The sequence below is a fragment of the Syngnathoides biaculeatus genome, chromosome 20, assembly GCF_019802595.1.
Source record: "Syngnathoides biaculeatus isolate LvHL_M chromosome 20, ASM1980259v1, whole genome shotgun sequence".
NCBI lineage: Eukaryota > Metazoa > Chordata > Actinopteri > Syngnathiformes > Syngnathidae > Syngnathoides > Syngnathoides biaculeatus.
This window is the reverse complement of record NC_084659.1, coordinates 8,046,873-8,067,166: the sequence shown is the minus strand read 5'-3', so window position 1 is coordinate 8,067,166 and position 20,294 is coordinate 8,046,873. Positions and strand designations below refer to the sequence as shown.

The 20,294-nt window shown below is 44.6% G+C and overlaps 1 protein-coding gene and 1 long non-coding RNA gene across 4 annotated transcripts in view; one reads left to right on the top strand and one right to left on the bottom strand.

Annotated features, from left to right (window-relative positions):
• The window catches only part of iqsec3a (IQ motif and Sec7 domain ArfGEF 3a), a 42,902-nt gene that overhangs the window by 8,919 nt on the left and 13,689 nt on the right, over positions 1-20,294 (top strand). For all 3 annotated transcript variants that reach the window (XR_009793206.1, XM_061807830.1, XM_061807828.1), the window contains exons 3-8: positions 2,023-2,551; positions 5,600-6,762; positions 11,343-11,504; positions 13,630-13,752; positions 16,992-17,158; positions 18,309-18,448. Coding sequence is in view for 2 of the 3 variants with exons in the window: in XM_061807830.1 (XP_061663814.1) it covers positions 2,023-2,551; positions 5,600-6,762; positions 11,343-11,504; positions 13,630-13,752; positions 16,992-17,158; positions 18,309-18,448 (2,284 nt within the window). In the remaining variant the exon portion in view is untranslated. The remainder of the gene's footprint in view (positions 1-2,022; positions 2,552-5,599; positions 6,763-11,342; positions 11,505-13,629; positions 13,753-16,991; positions 17,159-18,308; positions 18,449-20,294) is intronic.
• On the bottom strand, positions 181-2,131 carry LOC133493882 (uncharacterized). The gene is made up of 3 exons (XR_009793213.1): positions 1,992-2,131; positions 1,644-1,821; positions 181-443 (listed from the first exon to the last, which is right to left on the bottom strand). It is a non-coding gene; the product is annotated as an uncharacterized LOC133493882 (long non-coding RNA).

Here is a 20,294-nt window from a genome sequence, read left to right as displayed (position 1 = left end):
CGTCTGGAATATTCACAATATACACACTAATATTGGACCGACCAAACAAGTGAAAAAACAAATACAAGAGGAGGGAGGAATTTAAGGAAGTTTAAATGTAATTGAAGCGGGGAGAAAAAAAGACCCAGGGAGGTGTGTTGTATAATAATCATGTTTTACTGTAATATTGGAAGTGTTGAACAATTACGTGTTTATGAATTTTTTGATAAATGAACATAATAATTAGTTGGTGAAGCAAGAAAATGTTCTCTACATTTTACACACCGCAGTGAACAGACACACACGGGGGCAGCTGATGCGCCCGGGGAGCAGTTTGGGGTATCAGTGTCTTGGACAGGTCACTGGAGTCCAGACACCAGAACCGCGAGTACCAAGGATGGTCCAGTCGGGATCCTCCACGGTGGCAGGCGAAGAGCTTAACCATTGGGCCCACTTGAATTAACCTATGCGAGATACCGTTGCAAAAATTAGGTTATGTATTTATTTTTATTTTAGTATCAGATACAGACTGCGAGATCTTTGTGTGAAGTCTAACCGCTCTCGCCCCTTTCTGATAAAAACAATTATGACATTGCAACACATCTATTGCTGTGATGAACTGGGTGTTCAATATAGATCACATAATGAAAAGTGAAAAAAAAAAAAATCACTAGTTTGACCATTGGCCTTGCACCATACATAAAAAGCCACACATGAAATGTTAGGGCTACGTTTGAAAAGAGTGCAAGACAGCAGACTACCATTTTCAAAGACATCTTCCCCCCCCCAACTGTGTCTATTTTTTGCTCACCTGCAGTTAAGTGAAGAAGCGACTTCATTTCACTATTCATTATTCATCCCACGTACGTCTATTTTGGAAGTTGCGGATCCGGCTGAAGCCCATTACAGATACTTTTCTGAGCGAGATAAAGCTTTTCCATGAGTGATGACACAGAGAACGAGAATGGCAGATGGGTAATCGCCATACGGGCAAATTTAGAGTCATATTTACGAGGCGTCATCCAAAAGTTCAGGGTTGGGCAACGAGCGTGTTGCTGCCAAGTTGCCATCTTTTGTTGTGATGTGCCAGATTGGCCGACAGCACTTTGAACAATCGTGTTCTGACAACCCCACTTGGTCAAAATCGCAGAATTTCAGCTCAAATTTCCCTTTTTTGGGGGTAACTTATTTGGGAGCCAAATCTCAAAGTAGGTCAGGGCGGAAGCCCTGGAAAAAAAAAAAAAGACTATTGGATGGATACAGTATAGCACATCATACATACATTACAGGTTTTAAAAAGCCATATTGTTTCGGAACATTGCGCTCCAGTGCTAAGTGTAGTGTTAGCTTCTACTTTTGCTAATTTTATCTTACATAAATGGGTAAGGCAATTTCCTTATTGGGTCTAGATCAAAATTGGGTTTGTCTTGCCTCGGTGGAGTTCTGGGCTCTGCTGAGTGTCAATCTAGTTGAAATGTAATGTAATAAAGCCACTGAAGTCCTTCTTTCCCTCAACACAATGGAATAATTTTGTCCCTATTATCAGTTTTAATTTAGTGCAATCCGATTATGGTCCTTTAGCAAAATGTTCCACTTGAAAGCCACTTCTTCCAGACACACACACACACACACACACAAATGCCAAAAGGAAAACACACACTTACACGAGCTGAGCATGACTGTCCTGGTTTGTGATTCTGTGTGTCACAACTGCCTGTCAGTTTCACATCTCTTTTTCCCGAAGATGTTGCTGCTCTATTTCTTTTTCCATCCAACTTTTGTACACCAACCCTGTGGGTTTTTTTTCCAGCTGTGTCCTCCTCACCTCCGCGTTGTCTTTGTCTGTCAAGTGCATAGACGACAAGCGTGGGACAGCAAATTAGTCAAAAGACGGGGTCCCCGTGTCTTGCCACTTGCATCCTCGGAGAGAGAGAGAGAGAGAGAGAGTAGGGGAGAGAGAGAGAGAGAGAGACAGAGAGAGAGAAGAGGTCATGGCAGATGCGGCAAGCCACCTCACTCTTCGTTTTCTCCTCCTTTCTGCAGCAATGACCTTTCTCCGGACCCGTCAGCAGGGGAGGAAGGGAAAGGAGGAGAGGGGGAGCTGCAGAGTGAGGCCCTGTCACAACCGCAGCCCCAACAAGAGACGCCACTGCCGGCACAGCCCGAGTCCGAGCCTCTCCAAACGCAGCGGCAACCCCCGCCTGAAACAGAACCAGAATCTGAACCCCAGACAGAAGCCGAGCCCGAACCTGAAGTTGATGCCCCGGGCGAGGAGGACGTGCAGGAAGCTGTGGCGCAAGAAGAAACGGATGAGGAGGAAACAAAGGGAAGACAGGATGTAGAGAATACTCAGGAAGTGGCCAAAGTTGAAGAAATAGAAGAAGAAGAAGAAGCGCAGGAGGAGGAGGAGGAGGAGGAGGAGGAGGAAGGTGAAGGAGCAAAAGGAAGCAGCACTGCGAGGAGAGCCAGCCTCCACCATACAGCGTCGCCGTTGAGGGTGCAACGCAACGGGGCCTGCTCACACGCGACCACCTCCGACTATGAACTCTCGCTTGACCTCAAAAACAAGCAGGTAGGGGTGTGTTTGGGATGGGGCCGTACCCTGGCACGTGTGTGCAACCTTGAGGTTTTCTGTTCCTCTCTATTGGCGCCACTGGAAAGGCCAAACTGTATCTGCTTCAACATCATCATCATCATCATCATCATCACCATGGATCCCCGTCACGCTTTTGTCTTTTTCAACTCCCTCTCTTCAAAGCTTTAACGTATATTTCTTTAAAAGGATGGAAATTCATAGTCTTTAATCCTCTTGCTGCTGTTTAGTGATTCTCTGTGGAGCTTCTGCAGAGAATAAAAGCACGTGACTGTCCCCCATCTTGAGCTGTACTTATGAATATCCATGGAAATATTGAGAAATGTGCACACAGGCATTTCCTCCCATGCAGTCCCTGTCTTGTCTTTCTGTCCACGCTGTCTCATCAGGAAATTCATACAATAGTCGATCTCCGTTTCGCAGGACCACCATCAGTCATTTGTCATTTATTGTTTCATGTCAAGATCTCCTTGCAGGTAAGGAACAAGAATTCACACCACTTGGACACAACAGAGCACTGTTTCGAATGTATTTTCAGAGGCTGTTGTAATGGAACTCGTACACCATCGTCACGTCAACAAAGTCGTAGATGCTTCCATTGATCTTCTGTCCGGACGTCCTTCGATCAATATGGGACTAATTGGAAGTGCAGTGCGATACCTTGATTTCTCTCGTGATTGACTATCATTTTGTGTGCATTTTGCTTAAACATGTGGAAAATTGAGTTTTACCCATCTGAACCTGACCATGGTGGAGGCAATTCTGCAAAGGGACACAAGCGTTTGATTGAAAACTGGCTCGAAAACACAAAATTAAGAGGCTATGAATATCCAACGTGGTCAGAAGTTGCGAGTCTTTGGAAGACATCCTTTCTTGGGAGACGCACCGCTTGACAGGTTGATGTTAAAACATTTCTCGCATTTTTAACCAAGCCTGTGTTTCTGTTTCTGAGGTGGTCACAGAGTCTGAGTGAAGGACACGAGGCAAAGATTCATCAGCAAAACTGTGACGTCAGCTCTTTAATTATGGTCTCGGCTTGGCATGGGAGCCTTATGTTGCGTTGTGTCCCACTTCTTGCCGTTGCATAATCAGCTCGTTAATCATGCAGATGTTTCTCCGCTTTGAGACATTTCCATGAGCACAAGCGCAGCTAATGACCCCTCGATTCCGCTGTCGGATGTGGGCTCGGCTCGCCGGTCCATCTTGTGTGCGTCGTACTTGGAACGATGATTCCTGCCGTAATGTTTTGCAGTTTTTGTCGTACTACTTGACCTCTAGTTGTATGACAAACACTTTTTAGAAGTAGCTTATTCATCAAGACCATCCATCACTACTTGGCGCCCAGATAAGTCAGAGCTAGTTGGGTAGCAGGAAAAGGACTCGGGCTTTAAATGGTTCATAATCATGTGAACTTTTTCCAACCTTTCTTTACTTGCAATTATCTTCTATCCGAGAAGCTTTGAAGTCTCTTTAAAATATTCACGTCCCTTTTATCCTCCCGTATACATATCCTATGATAATGCAGTGTTTACTTTCCCCTTACAGCTCAGTTTACTGTGGAGAAAGCGCGGCTTCAATCTGCCCTTCAAAATCGATTGAGCGAGTCCGACCGGTGGCGACACGGATCTGCCGATTAATCTCTCTCCATCAGCGCTTAGGTGCAGTGATCAGGAGTGACTGCCCGCTACTGAACAGGAGGGGCATCTTTCCCGATATGTCTTTCCATGTCCTCTGCACTGTTCACTCGTCATCTTGTCATCTTTGTCTGGCAGAATATTCTCAATTTGCCGAGTGTAAATGTCAGGCTAGTTTTAATCCTCTTTCTTACCGTCCCAGTGGCTGTAATTCCAAGTGTGTCAGACGTGCACAAAGAGACTACTGCATCCTCAAATGGTTTCTTCAAAATCTCTGACCCATCTTTTATGGAAAGGCAGAAATAGGCATGAAAACCTGTAACATTTAATCAAATGAATTTTAAATTTTACTCAGTCAAGGGCACCACTCCAAAGTTTGTTTGGGTATACTGTAAGGGACGTTTTTTACAAACAGATCATAAAACGTTCGGGAAGTCATGTTTTGATTCCGTATCACATCATTCAGTAGAAAATATCATTAACGTTACTGTCCCTTGTTGAATTAATTAAAAGTGGAACAGCAACTGAGTCAATCTTTCACACAATATGCATCACGATCCGCCTAATAACATTATTTCTGTTGCACAATACTTCAGAGTATGTTGAGGATGCGATCACAGTTATCTCTGCATACGTAAACCTCCTCCACTTGCAGTGTTAATGAGGTTCGGAGCAGCAACAGAAGTAGAATCGTCCATGAAGTCTGAATGAAGGAAGGGTGGGGGTTTCAAAAGTTGTGTGGTGCACATTGTGACTTACCAAGATAAGAGCTTGTTACAGGCCCCGATTGTTCCGGGCAGCGCGGGGTTTTCATCAAGCGTTTGAGCGTTAGCCTGACGGCGACAACGACAATGTGGCATTTATCGCTTTCCCACAAGGGTTTCAGCCATCTTTTGCAGGCAGAATCAACGGCGTGTTCGCTTTCAGATAATTTAAAGGATCTCTCTGTGGAGTAACCCGGAGATTCTGACTTATGCCTGCAGAGAAAATGACCGTTTGGTCGAATTGGTTGAAGTCGGTCGCTGTTTGTTCTTGAGGTCCAAATGGACATTCCAGAGTCGTACAACTCTGTGGCTTTATGACCTCCCCGTTTCTCCATTCATGTCTGCATCCACAAGGTCCTCTTCCTTTTTATTCCTCAACTCCATTCATTATTACCCTTTTCATTCTTACTGTCCATCTTCAATGCATCATTACAACTCAATAGCATCAAGAGTGATTGCAATGATGTTCATGGTCACTCTCCCCATTTGGCCTCAGTTGAAGAACATCCTTAACACTTGAAGCAAACCATGGATTGTCTTCAAGTGTTTTTATCCTCAACTTGGTTGGTAACCTGCGTGTCCTATGTTCACCAGTCATCAGTTTATCTCATCTCTATCCTTCTCTCCAGATCGAAATGTTAGAGCACAAATACGGCGGTCACCTCATTTCCCGCCGTGCCGCCTGCAAGATCCAGACCGCATTCCGTCAGTACCAGCTAAGCAAAAACTTTGAGAAGATCCGTAACTCCCTGCTGGAGAGTCGCCTGCCGCGTCGCATCTCCCTGCGGAAGGTGCGCATGCAGAACACCGAGGGCTTCTCGGCTGAACGGGCCCTGGCAGAGGGCTGCAACTTGGCAGGTATCCCTTTGGTAAGGTCGCCATCGCTGCCTGCCACAATAGGCGGCAGCCTGACCGACCTGGAGGACTCTTTCACCGAGCAAGTCCAGTCACTGGCAAAATCTATCGATGATGCGCTCAGCAACTGGAGCCTGAAGACCATGTGCTCGCTGCAAGAAGGCAGTACTTACCAATTCAATGCAGCAGCAGGTGGAGGAGAGGGAGGCGGCGTGGGAGAGTCGGCAATTCATCAAGCCCCAGTGGACCCCAGCGACCTGTCCAAAAGCGCCAGCAAGCTCATGATGGCTTTCAGGGATGTGACAGTCCAGATTGACAGTCAGAACTTCCGTGTTTCGTCTTCCGTCATGGAGTCAGTCACACTGGGTAGCTGCAGCCAGCAAGAAGAACTCTCGTCCATCGCAATTAACACCGCTCCTCAGTCTATCCCGCCTGAAAAAACACCTGCTCCCCCATCAGCTGAGCCATTAGCTCCCCCTCCGCCCCCTCAGGAGCACCCCCCTCCCCCAGAAATAGACTTATGTGACCAGGACATGGATTTCCCCGCTCCCCCGCCCAGTGAGGAAGAGCTCAGCGGGGAGGACCTGCCTCCTTTGACCCCTCTGGACAAAATGGCTGCCCAGCCGGAGACAGTGGCGGTGGTGACGCCGCCGGAGCCAGAGCCCCCTAAAGCTCCTCCGCCCGTGTCCGAACCCCTGGAGGTCAATCGGAGTTGCTCAGAGACTGCCGACAACAGCTCGGAGCAGATGAGCAGCAGTAGCGCATCCACAGAGGCCCGATCCACGTCGGAGGGCTCTTCCAAGGAGGCGCTGCAGGCCATGATCCTCAGCTTGCCGCGCTACCATTGCGAGAACCCGGCCAGCTGCAAATCACCCACTCTGTCCACCGACGTCATGCGGAAACGACTCTACCGCATCGGCCTGAACCTATTCAATGTGTGAGTAACCGCCACTTTACTTACGCAGATTTTTCAGATGTCTGAACCTGAAACTGAACTATATATCTGTTTCTTCTGTACATTGTACTCATTGCTTTGTCAATGTGAATTGAGAGGGGTTATTTCAACCGGGGTTACCATTGCTCGACATCTCAGGGTCTTAAGATGCAACTGTACTTTTTGCTTACTTACTTAGGTACAGGAGTTTGTTTACTCGTTACTTCTCGTCTTTTTTTTTTAACACAGCTATCTCTACTTTTGACTCCTCGGTAACCACTGCTTCATGATTGTTACTGTGAGAGCTTCCCTCTTCTAAAAGAACTCAAGGCTTTGCACGGATGGGAATGCGGTGCGGATTAGGGTCACGCAATCTTTCTTAGAAGTCTCTTAAAGTGTCTGCTGTCCATTTCATTTCACATCTGCGACTTGGTGGGGGGAAAAGGCAGCAGGCTGTCGGACGTCAGGATGCGTGACAGAATAGAGCGAGGTGGTTCTCGCGTGCCGTGATAAACCTGGGAGATGGGATATTGCCATGGTGACAAGGGTGCATGAGGGGCTGGGGGGGCCGATGTGCTCGCGTAAAACGTGTCACGCTCCATCGGTTTGGATGCAGTAAAGTTTGTTGGGCAATATGTTACTGCACTGGCCACTTTATTAGGTAAAGCTTAAAATTCTGCCTCGCAAAGCGCATCCGTTATTTGGATTCACTTATTAAGATAAAGTTACAGTCAACACGTTTTTTTCCTTTTTAAGGTGTTCTCTGTTAGCAAAAATCATTTACTTTATTTATATCTGTCAATATCATCGCCGTAAATTAGTGGGGTCGCTGCAATTATGCAGAGTATGATTGATACATTTATGAATAAGATACTGTAAACCAATGAAAATTCAAATTTGACTTAAAAAAATGTCCATATTTTCAAAACAACCCTAATAATGAACATTATTTAGCTTTCCTCGGTATTATTATATTTGGAAATACTGTGACCCCATTACAATGTCTGGGTGTACCTTCTTTTCCAGTGAATCAAGTCAGGCTAAATAAGAAATAAAATAAATACAAAATAAAAACACCAATCATCTGCAAAAGGGTAAATTGGACATTCGTGGTCATCGCTGTACAATCTCTGGATGTAATTAAAGACCCCTCGAGCAGCATGCGGCTCATCGGCTCGGGCTCAGAATGTTAACGTCTCCATCCTGGGCTGTTGTGTTGTCACGGCAACAAGTCTGTCAAAGCTCCTTGTCGAGATGGATCCTCCGGGAGAGACAAGATTTCACGGCGATATTGCCCCAATTAAGGCTCCTCACGCAAATCTGAACGAGGCAGTAAAAGTGCGACCGGAAAGCCGATTAACTTGTGCTTCGCGAGCGTGACGCTGGGAACAAGACGGGGGTGGAGGCGGTAGGAGTGTCGTAAATAGCAAGTGATTTATGCACTTTAGAATATTAACATTGAAAGTTCTATTCACAGCTGTAGGGGCCGAGCCGTGCCGCAAATCGTAATAACTGCGAGTAATTGCGCCCCCCTCCACCGTCCTTAAAAGAAATGTTTAGAAATGCAGATCGTTGCTGTCAGGGTGAATACTCGCATCTACAAAATCACAACTTGCCATCTTGATTAAATTACCATATGCTGCATTGTTCAACAGGACAGGTAAAAAAAAAATTGTGTGTGGCAATTTTTTACTGGTGCAGAGCCATTTTACAGAAAGTATCAAGATATAAACCTGTTTGATCGGCAGCTGGCTCTTGTCACCTTGATCTGTTGGAGGCATTTTAAAACGTTCACAAACAAGTATTCACACGTGATTTGTATAATGTTCCGTGTGTGTTTAAGGGGAATAAGGTGAAGCAGTGTCTGTTTGCAGTCTCGAGATAAGCGTACTTTTAATCAATTGCCTGCGAGAGAGGAGAGCGCTGGGACAGTAAAAACAAGCTCCGGGCTTATTAGTTCCACCACACTCCGATCTAATACCGGCAACTGGGGTATCCATCTTAAGCAGGCCCGAAAGCTTCGGGAAAACCTCGTCTCTCTTTTGTCGACTCAGGTCAATAAAAGTTAGTCAGTCGTCGTCAATCAATGCTCATACGTGTACTATATCGCAGGTTTTGGCACGTTAGCGATTGAGCAATTTTCACGAGAGCTAGTCCTAGCCTATATGTACAAAGATTAATAGGTAATACTTTTATCGTGTAATACTTGCTACTGCTAGGTTAAACGTTTTTAAAATATTTGCATTCAAACTGCTAGCAGGTTAGTATTTCAACGCTTGCCATTCAAATAAACATGGTGGTGATCTTTTGTCGTCAGTGACATTGTTCAACTGACTCAATACATTTGTGCTCGCTATAGCTTAAGACCACTTTATACAGCAAAGCCTCGGTTCTCGAACGTCCCCGTTTTCGAACAAATCGGTTTTCGAACGAAAATTTTGAGACTTTTTTTTTTTTCATTTTTTTTTTTTTCCCTTCTGTTTTCGAACAAAAATTGGTACTCCAACGCCTCCAACAATATCCGGAAATAACTTGTTGCGCGTGGTCAGACCAGCTGACCCACGACGCCCTTTGTTGTGAATTCCCACGAAAAAACCCGGAAATAACATAATGCGCATGGCACCCACCCTCGATGCGTTTTTTTATTGTCAATTCGAAATCCCCCTGAAAAAAAAAAAAAACGGGACATAACGCGCGCGGTACAACCTGCGCACTTTTGTTAATAAAAAAAAGTTTACAAGGCTGGTGGCTGAGTCGCTACAGATATGGCAATGCGCTCCCAGCCTAGCGTACTCTACTACGAAAGCATACATTTTAAACAAAAAATAAATATATTTATTAAATTATTATAAATATATTATAGGTATTAAAATCTTTTTTAAGAGGCCTTAACACGCCACTTGACATTGGTGAGCACACAAACTGCTCGTATGTTAGCATTTAGCACTTAATTGACACCGATTAATTGTTCATCTTACTTGAAATATTTTCATCTCTGTATGGGGCAATGAAATCCTTGCCAATCTGTCTTGGCGCTTTTGTTATTATAGGTTGATATTTTGTGATATGATGCAAAAGAAATGGAACAGAAAAAAAGTTTTGCACGTGTGGGATGGAGGCAGACAATAATGTGGAGAGGCAGATGAAGTTGAACGTGGATCATATTGACAATGACTGTGGGGAGGCGAGAGATTATCGAGGACGATGAAGAGGCGGATAGTCGGAGGCTGACGCCAAGGTGGCACATTGTGCTTCACGTGGGGCATTAACTGTTCTAAAGGAACAGTGATAATTGCCCCCCACCCCAGTCAGAAGATTCTGTCTTGATTCAACATCTGAGTGGGCAACGATATAGTCAAGAAAAACATCAGGATGAATCACCGCCAGATAAACGATATGAACACGTCAAGTACTGTGCAGAGGGCCACTGCGAGCTTTGTTTTGATAGGCTAACAGTAAATGGCCCATTTCCTCAAATCATGGCTGGGGGAGTTGTTTTATTTAACTGTAACGAAGAGAGAGAGCCTTCATCAGAATCAGAATCATCTTTAATAGCCAAGTACTTCAGAAACATGCAAGGAATTTGTCTCCCCGAGTTGGAGCCGCTCGAGTGCGACATACACGATGACACCAGACAGACCCCCTCTAAAGTAGCGGAACGAGCTAACCGGATTATTGCAAACTGCTCACGGCGTGATGTAGCCATCACAATATTGATCATCACTTTGGCAGGATTGTCTCACCCCCCCCCATTCTGCGCCAGCGATGCCCTATTCCTCTCGAATTTGCCAACCCCGTCCTTTTACCATCACAAATGATAAGCAGTGTGTGGGACCGACATGCGTGTTGGGAAAACATCGAGTCATCTGCCAAATTCGCTCGGCGGCACGTCAGCCGACAGGAGAGTGGGCGAGCAGATGGTTTTCGAGCCGGGACCGACGTCTCGGTCACACCGCCATTTGCTCACATCTGCTCTGTCTGGCCCTCTCTCAGCCTCCCCCCCCCCCTCCCCCCCTTACTGATCATCTAGCGTCACCTAGCTAAACCCATTAGCCGGGACAGGCGGGTTGTTGTGTAAAAGGAGAACACAGAGCCGGGGGGACGGCATTCATGCGCCAGTCTCCCCGGAGCTTCTCCGCTTTACGTGGTCTAATTGCTTTGTAAATACAGCGGACGCTGGGAATTTAAGTAATTTGACCTAAATTCTTAGGAATAACCATCTAAAAGTCAGATAAGAATCTGAAAGCGCGTTGTTCACGCCTGTGGCTGGTTGCTAACGTTAATTGCCACCTTGTACAATAGAAATATACGCACACATGTAAATAGTTAAGATTGGATTTTTAAAAAGTTCAATCTCAGCTGAGTCACAGTTGACCTTTTTCTTAATATTAACAGGATAATCCTGTATAATTAATGCGATTGCTCCTCCAGCTAATTATGAATGCAAACAGCTACTTGTACCTTGCACAATAGAACTGTAATGTTTATCTTCTTTTACTGAAAACTGAAAATCTGTTCCGTCACGATAAATATGATTGCGCACCACGCTAAGACGGTCTCTTCATCTCCTCCTCCTCCACCAGGAATCCTGACAAGGGCCTCCAGTTCCTGATCTCGCGGGGCTTCATCCCAGACACGCCCATCGGTGTGGCCCACTTCTTGCTGCAGAGGAAGGGCCTGAGTCGGCAGATGATCGGCGAGTTCCTCGGCAACAGCAAGAAGCCCTTCAACAGGGACGTCCTCGAGTGAGTGGACGCAAGGATTTGCATTCATTCAAATGACCGGTTTTTGCTGGTGTCGCTCGCTCATTTCATATCGCGTTAACGGCCGCTGTGGCACGGCAAGAGCCTCCTCCTTCAGTCTTGCTCATCAGAATGGCAAGGTCACAGATAATGTCCGCCCGGTTGAGAGTAGGTTTGCCCTCTAACATGTCCCCTGCGGCGTGCTGGCGATGCTTCATTCCCTGCATGTTTCCTTAAGGATAAACTACGCACGTTAAAACGTCGCAAAGTCAATTAAGCCAAATTGTGGTCATGGATTTGGCCTGTAGGACTCGTTTCATTGATGAATGTTACGCAGTAAAGATTCTTGTCTGGTTCCAACCCTGCGGTCATCTACTCATTCTCTGCTCAAAATACACTTCCATCTGGCGCCGCGTTGCTTTTTATGCATTGGTGTGCCGCCTGCCAGCTTCGTTAAAACATACGTTTTGAAGGCCCGACAGCTGCGCCCTGCCCGTTTGAATATGGACCAAAATGTTCATGGGATGTATGTGTGTGTGGTGTGTGTGTGTGTGTGTGGGGGGGGGGGCTGCAGCTGTAGAGCATCCCGTCTGATGTTACGTAAAGGAGGAGTGACGGCCTGGGAGGACGTGACAGGAGGTGGCGCTGTCACCTCCGTCAAGTCAAATCTGGCCTGAAAAATCCCTACAACATTAGTCACACTCCCCCCCCCCCACGCATTACAATATTTTAAACACATCAAAGGAGCATTCTGTGCAGTTTCCACACCACTTCAAACTGCAAAATTTGTAATCAATCAATAGTTTGTCAAAAGTAAGAGAATAGTTATTTAAAGGTTAAAAAAATGCAAGTCAGGAAAATTTGTACTTTTTAAATATTATATACTACAGTGGTCTCTCTATTTACTAACTTCTCTAGAAATGAAAAATTCAGGTTATAAAACGCCTCCTTGGAAAAATACCGTCTCTAGTTATGAAGGAAATTCGGGATATGAAAGGAAAAAATAGGCACTGGATTTCACAGAACGTGAACATCCTGCATCTTGTTTTTATGTGGTGCGATAGAGCTGCTCTCCCATTGGCTTTCGCCGTAGCATCTTCCTGGCATCCTATTGGCTAGGAGGGACGTCACTTTTTATCCACGATGCTTTTTGATTCCCTTGGACAGTCGACTGTCACCGAATCACGCCAGCCACTGTCACAGACTGTCACAAGCTAACGCACATTGGAAAAGTTTTTGTTTGTGTTTTTTTTTGCAAGTTTGTTCATCTTCACCATGGCCACAAGAAACTTTAATGGAATGAAGTTGCGTGCATGCGTACGTTTGTATGACGGCTCGGCTTTCTCTCGGCTGTCATAGTCTGCCTCCTCCTCCGTCCCCCTTGTTGCCTTTTGCTTGTCGGTGTCCGTTCTCTTCGCATAGTCACCCAATGCCCAAGGCAAATGGAAATTTTTTTTTAAATTATTCTTTACAATATGTACTCTGCGCTATTTACATGTAAAATGCACTTTTACTTACGAAAAATTTCCAGAATGGATTAATTTCGTAAGAAGAGGTACCACCGCATACTTTAATGAAATGAAATGATGACGTCATTGATCTTTTCTCAGCACAGTCCATCTTGCTTCGCGTCAATGAGTCAATTAATTGATTCAGCCCCTGTGTGCATATAAATAAAACAAACCTAACGTGAAAAATAGATCTAAATCTATAAAATGGATTTAAAATACATATGTAAAAGATGCATGAATAATGCCCTAGAAAAAAAGTAATGAGTTGTAAAATCCATTAAAACTTACTTCCAAGCCTCATTTCACCTCAACCAATTTGTATCCGGCTTCCTCTGAACTCATGTCACCAACTTTTTTCCTTTTTTTTTTAAATTAAGGTAATTACGATTTAGTTGTCAGGTGCGAGGAGGATTTTCCGCTCGGGGAGATTTCCACGTTCCGTCGCCAGCTGCGTCTTTATCCTCCTGCATCCGTCCGAGCGTGCGGTGTGTTGAATTAGAGGGAGCTCTTATCTGCAGTCTGCATCCCGCGGGCTCATCGATCCCGTCGCGCTCATGCAACGCTTATTACATTGGGCTGACTCCGCGCCTCCTCTCGCCCCGACGCTACCTCAACAGCTGCGTGGTGGACGAGATGGATTTCTCGGGCATGGAGCTGGACGACGCGCTGAGGAAATTCCAGGCCCACATTCGTGTCCAGGGAGAGGCCCAGAAGGTGGAACGTCTCATCGAGGCGTTCAGGTAGTTGGAAAGTCATTTTCACATTTTTTTCCACTCTTCTGTTGCTAGGATATGAACGTCTTTTCTCTCGCTTGTTCTCGTAGTCAGCTCCCTGGCTCTTTTAATGTCAAAACATCAGACAACAACATAAAGGGTTGAACAAATAAGTAAGTAAAGTAGTCACCGTGTGAGTTGGGTCGACAACACGCAAGAGGCTTTTCAGGAGTTGATTTTTAAAGAAGTATATTTTCATTTATTCTTTTGAGTAAAGTTCATTCCAAGTAATCAAGCAAATAACCAGAACTGTCCTTTTTTCCTTTTTAAATCACCAATAATAAACAAATGCAAAAATATATAAAAACTACACTATAATTGGAAAAAAGAAAACTTCTATTCTGGTTTAAAAATATTATCCCAAAAATATTGATCAGTTTTATATGGATCCAAATATAGGTTTCCTTAACAGGTTTCCTATCTGCTTATTATACACTAATAGATTTGTAAAAAATTATGAAGGTTTTTTTTTTTTTTTTCTCTTTATCACCAGGAATTATTTCTAGAATTGTAAGGTATTTTTTATTTTTTAAAAAATGTATTTGACTGTAGAGTAAGGAAGGAAGAAACTGTAAAAATAGATGCTCCAATAGAGTAGCATATGTGTGTTTGTTCTTCCCTTTGGCCCCCCTCACAGTTGCAAAATAAACATGAGTTGACGCTGTCTGGCATCTCTGGGACGAAGAGCCACCTGTCACATTTGCCCGAGGTGCACGACAAGGAGGTAAACAAAAAGTGTGGGTAGAGACCTTGGCACCGGCAATGCCCGGGCATCTGCGTGTTTGAGCAGAGGCGTGAGAGCGGAACAAACCTGAGGGAGGGTGGGAAGGAATGAAAAGGGCAGAAAAACAAAAGAGGGTGGAGGATTTATAAATAACCAGCGTTGCGTAACGTCCACTGGCACTTCGTTCCCCCAACCCTCCCTCTAACATCCCCTGCTGTGATCAAATGTGCCTCCAAAACAAGCGAGGGGATGTCAGCGCCTATCCCCACAATGTGGCGAGGACGGGAAGCAGCAGTAGTGGCCTCGCTGCTGCTGCGTCAGTGTACAAAATAAACGAGCAAAATGCTGCGTGCTGCTCACGATGCGCTGTGTATTTGCACAATTTAGCATACGAAAAAAGAAGGCTTCGTCACTCTGCGGTTCCAACAGCAACATGCTGTGTCCAATGGTCTCAAATCTTCTTTCCCCGTTGAAATAAATGGAAATTCCTTTCCTTTGCAGCCTCCCCTTTTCAATAAGAAAAATATCACTCACTAATGTAGTACTTCATAAAAAAAAAATACAGCAATGACATAATTTTGTAGAATGTAAAGAAAGAGACCTTTTGTTCAATTCAATGGACATGATGCCGCTCCTTCTGATGCTCCTTGACCACTGGCCTCTGTGATACTGACCTAGGGATATGTACATGGAGTTAGTCAACAAAGATCATAATAGTCATTGGCATATATTCTTTGTCCACATGTATAGCTCCACTGTTTGTGTTCAAGTCAAGTAACGACGCTATTTATTAGCTAGTTAGCGGCGTTTCCCATTATGTGTTAGCATTAAGCTAACATATGTTAACTCAACCAAATTTCATTTCGGGAGCACTGTGAGAACACCGCTTTAACGAGCTGCTCTCCAGAAATAAAGGTAATAATTAAGATAAAAATACAATAACAAATACCTAAATAAAATATTTTCAGATTGAAATATGTTTCACAGTAAACTTCAACAACAACTATCTGCAAATTCATACTTCTTATGGAGTCAGTTAAGTTGTTCACTTCCACAATCGATATAGAGCACCTTTCTATTGTTATTTTTCCACTATGTTTGCTCAAAAGCTGCATGAATTTGTACCATGGAAAAAAGGGAGGGTGAAAAAAATGCTTGCCTGGCTCAAATGTGTATTTGCCAAATACCACAATGAGCGTTTAAGTCCCATTGAGACTTGACTCAGCTCAGCGGGCCTTTAAAATGGCGCCACAGTCTCAGTGTGCAAACGATGACTGCTCAAATTAACTATTACACCGCACGCCCCCCCCTTTTTTTTTTTTTCAAACTTGTTTGGGTCGTCATACACCATTGTACTGTTTTATTATTTATTCTCCAGCCGAGGAGTGTTCATACTTTATGCATTTCGTTGAAATAATCCCTCTCCACAGGGAGTGCACACACACACGCACACACACACACACACACACACACACACACACACACTTTTAGACCGGGTCCTTCCTGAAGACACACTGTTGGCCGTCTATATTTGGTGGTGCGGTAGAATGTTGTTGTGCTCCAGAGCGATGTGCATTTATGCTCTCCGAGTGTGCACGTACTGTACATAAAAGCTTCTGCATGTTTAACTACAGACGGGAAACCAGTGGACCGCTGTGTGATGCGCGATGCGTTCAATGGGTTTTAAAGCCAGAGGGAGGGATATTTTAACATCACACAAAAACAAATTAAAGCTATAAATCCATCCTTGCTTTCATCTGATTCCATAATATTCCAACACAATCATTCTTTTTTTTTTTCTTTTTATAGTACAATTTTAGAGTGAGTCGAGCATTGGTACTAATTGTGCAGTGCGCTAATTGTGTGAATTCCACATGATGGATTCCAACTAATGCTACTGTGAATTTAAAAATTATTGGGACGTGTTATTGTTTTCATTCTGCTCGTTTTTTTTCACCGAATCTTTCCACGGCAGCTCAACATCAAATATTCAGGGTTTGTGCAAATATAATTACATCTATACAAATATTTGGACGAGCTTTTTCAACTGAAATATAAACAACAGAATTTAGCTATGGGATATTTTTATAATCTATTATCGTGCCGCTTATCCCGTTGATTAATCAAGAAACAACAAGGTGTGCATGTGAGGTGCAGGTGTTAATGTTGTCTGGTTGAGGTCACTATCTTCGTTTCCCATGATAATATCTGTAAATTGTGTGTGGATTTAAAAGACCGGGCTGGTGAATTTTGCGGGTGTCAGGGAATGAGAGTGTGAAATTGGTGTCAGCCCAACTTAGCAGCCATCTGTTATTTGATTAATCGTTTTAAGTAATGTTCCAGTCAGATTTTTTTTTTTTTTTTTTTTTAACATCTTAAGGAATTGATATCCACACATTTTTCTCCACACTATCCTGCTGTCTGAAAACGACTACACTATGCATTAGTTTATGTACCAGAAAATATTTGTGCATCCCTGCAGCCAGCGCTACTGCATGTGCAACCCGGACGTGGTGCAGCAGTTCCACAACCCTGACACCATCTTCATCCTGGCGTTCGCCATCATCCTGCTCAACACCGACATGTACAGTCCCAACATCAAGCCCGACCGCAAGATGCTGCTGGAGGACTTTATACGCAACCTCCGAGGTACTCAATGAAAACCCCGATCAATCATGCATGCCGGGAGGTTGACATCCACCAACTTTAGTAAATTCATCCAGACGGCGTGCGGCAATTAGATCAAGCCAGAAAATCAATCCTGGACATCTTACCCAAATGAAAATATGTCACAACGTCCCTGCTGGTGTATTTGTCTTTTGGAGTTTTTTTCTTTTTTTTTTGTCTCATCTCTCCATCCAATCACCTTGGAGGCCCCCCACCCCACCCTTGATTGATTCTCTCAGGAAGTAGATACACGAAAGCAATCATCCCAAGCTTCAACGAATAAAATACACTTTTCAAAACTTGATTCAGACGTGAGCCAGCAGTATCACAACACCTGTCAGCATGTTAACGTGCCAAAGCCGTAGTTCACCGTGGCCTTAACCCGTGCTGAGGTCAGGTGTAAAGCCCTCGCTCGGCTATTTACCTTCAATCCCCGTGACCCCATGTCAACATTACATGGAGACACCAGAAGACAGCAGAAGTTGATTAGACGACAAGTAAGGAGGAGGAAGAAAAGGGTTTCTCCTATTTTTCTTTCCGTCCTTTGGTCTAAATAAAGACAGAAAAGAAACGACTGTTTAAAGTTTAAGCAAACTCGAATGTCTTCCCATGTCAAAACAATCCAATTGTGACATACCATTAGCTAGCTAGCTATTTCTTCACCTTTAAACGCTCCCAATTTCATTGTGCACTTTTGCATAGTGACAATCAATGGCATTCAAATTCAAAAATGCATCTTCCTTTCGGATGGCTTGCTGGCCTGTTCTCTGTAGAGCGCCTCATTGGCGCAATGTGGGAAAATCCCGTGCTCTGACCTGAGGCTTTTAGCGCATATATTTTCGCTGCTCAAACACGTGGGAATAAAAGATGATAGATGACGTAGCGGCCATTTTTCCAGGTTGAAGTTGTGGTATTTAATTGACAGTCGACAGTTGAGTGGGGCGTGGTTTTGGCTTGCTCTGCGGACACACCCGTAGCATAATAATAGCAGTACTTCTCACTTGGTTTAGTACGAGGAATAATCATCTTTCATTGATTTAGGGTTAACGGAAAGGGTTTATGTATGTTGTGTGGTCTGTAAGTCTCTTTCCCCATGCTCATTCTGTGTCACTTTTCCCCCACACTGTCTCAGGCGTTGATGACGGGGCGGACATCCCCCGTGACATGGTGGTGGGCATCTACGAGAGAATACAGATGAGGGAACTGCGTTCCAATGAGGACCACGTCACCTACGTCTCCAAGGTGGAGCAGTCCATCGTGGGCATGAAAACGGTGAGGAGACAAAATCCTCCCGTGCGTGCCCTTCGTCCTCTACGCCTCGTTTCTCGGACAAAACCCATCGGACGGCACTGTAGTCGACTCCCGGGTGATGATTTATCACGAGCGCTGACACGCACTCTCCATGCCAAGTCAGTCGTTATTCAAGGCCTTATCACCATCATCTTGCCTAAGTAGCGTTAGCGAGCACATTTGTTATCCATTAGAAGGCAATGAGCACCTCGGCTCGTTGCGCCAGCGCCGCTTGTCATTAAGCGCTCTTCTGGCATTTTAGGTGAACTCTCGAATGCTTTCGGGGTTCGAATGGCTCCAGTTGCGTGTGTTGGACTGCTTTTGGGTCCAAGCACAGAAGAACAAAGAGTGTTTTGCTCTGTAAAAGAATCTGGTTGATGAAGATTTCTTCTTTTTTTTTTGTGCGTCCGCACTGCGCCAAGCTTTTCTTTCATTCAGAGCAAAACATTTCCCTGTTCACTCGTGGCCCGTATGATGACAGAGGGCTTTGAAAATCAACTCAATCAAACCGACATTGTGACCCTTACCCTCGTGTTATTCACATCCAAAAAGGACTCTTGACAAAAAGTTACTCTCACTTATCCCCGTCGCCAACTTTCTCAGTGACATTAAGACTGATTTCTGCCGTCTTCCTCGCCCCCCACCCCACACATCCAGCCACCCTCCATTGTTTTCTGCCTCCCCAATCCTTCCCCGTGACTGTCAGTCATGGATGGCGAGCCTTCGGAAGACAGAGGGAGCGTAGTCAGAGCCCCAAATGATGGATGGTTGAGACAGGAAGTGACTCCTGCCCAGAAGGAGCTGTCTGCCCCACAAAAGGAAGAAAGTTTATCCTGGAAGAGCAGATTGCAGCGTGACTGCACCGCGCATTGTTGTTATTATCGATTCAAGTTAAGTTTATTTATATAGCACTTAAACGCCTCCATTCGGGTAAGGAAAAACTCGTTTGGGAGGAAAAAATAGATCATGCTGATGCAAAGCCATACTTTTAAAAAGTGGGTGACAACTTTTTGGATTATGTGGAATTCGAATGTATCCCCCACAACAAAAGGGGGTTCGCAGTAATGGCTGTCAACATAATGGAAGTGTGATGGGTCTGAATATTTTACGTCTTGATTCATAGAAGCAGAGTCTTTGCCGCAGCTCCAACATTTGACATAAAACATGTATCTATTAGGACCAAGTCACAGGGGTGATATAAGTTCCTAACACTGACAGGAAATGACGAGGGTTTCATGCTAATGATGTCATTACACGCATTTTCTGATGTGAGCTGAAATGAAAAAGGGGCGAGCAGGAACGATCCCCGTGGTGAAAAGTAGAAGGTTGAGCAAATTATCCACAGGGGTGCCGGCGGAAAATGAAAAGCGGTAATGCCGGGGCGCAACCCGTGTATATTCTGATCTGATCATAAATGAGTGCTGGCTGCGCTTGTGACAGTCCTTCTACATCTTCCATTTTATCTGATTGGACCACTCCGCGGAGGCAATTTTGTGCAGCCGGGCTGCTATAGTGATAAACCTTTGCGTGACCCTTTTAATCGAGCGCTGTGACAGGACCCACGCGCGGCGCACAATCCACATGATCGCATAAGAGCAGGAAGAGGAAGCGAGCAAGAAGATGCCGCCACCCAACATCTTTATTTGTCGGTCAAACGTTATTTGAACTGCGCTATTCACCGGTATGAAACTTTCACTTAAAATGGATGTCCTTAGCACCAGTACGTCAAAGTAAAACCATGTGGAAAAATTTCAATACAATTATGATTTGATGTAGTACACTTTTGAATTAGCCTGTGACAGTTGAACGTTTTGGATTTCTAACTAAG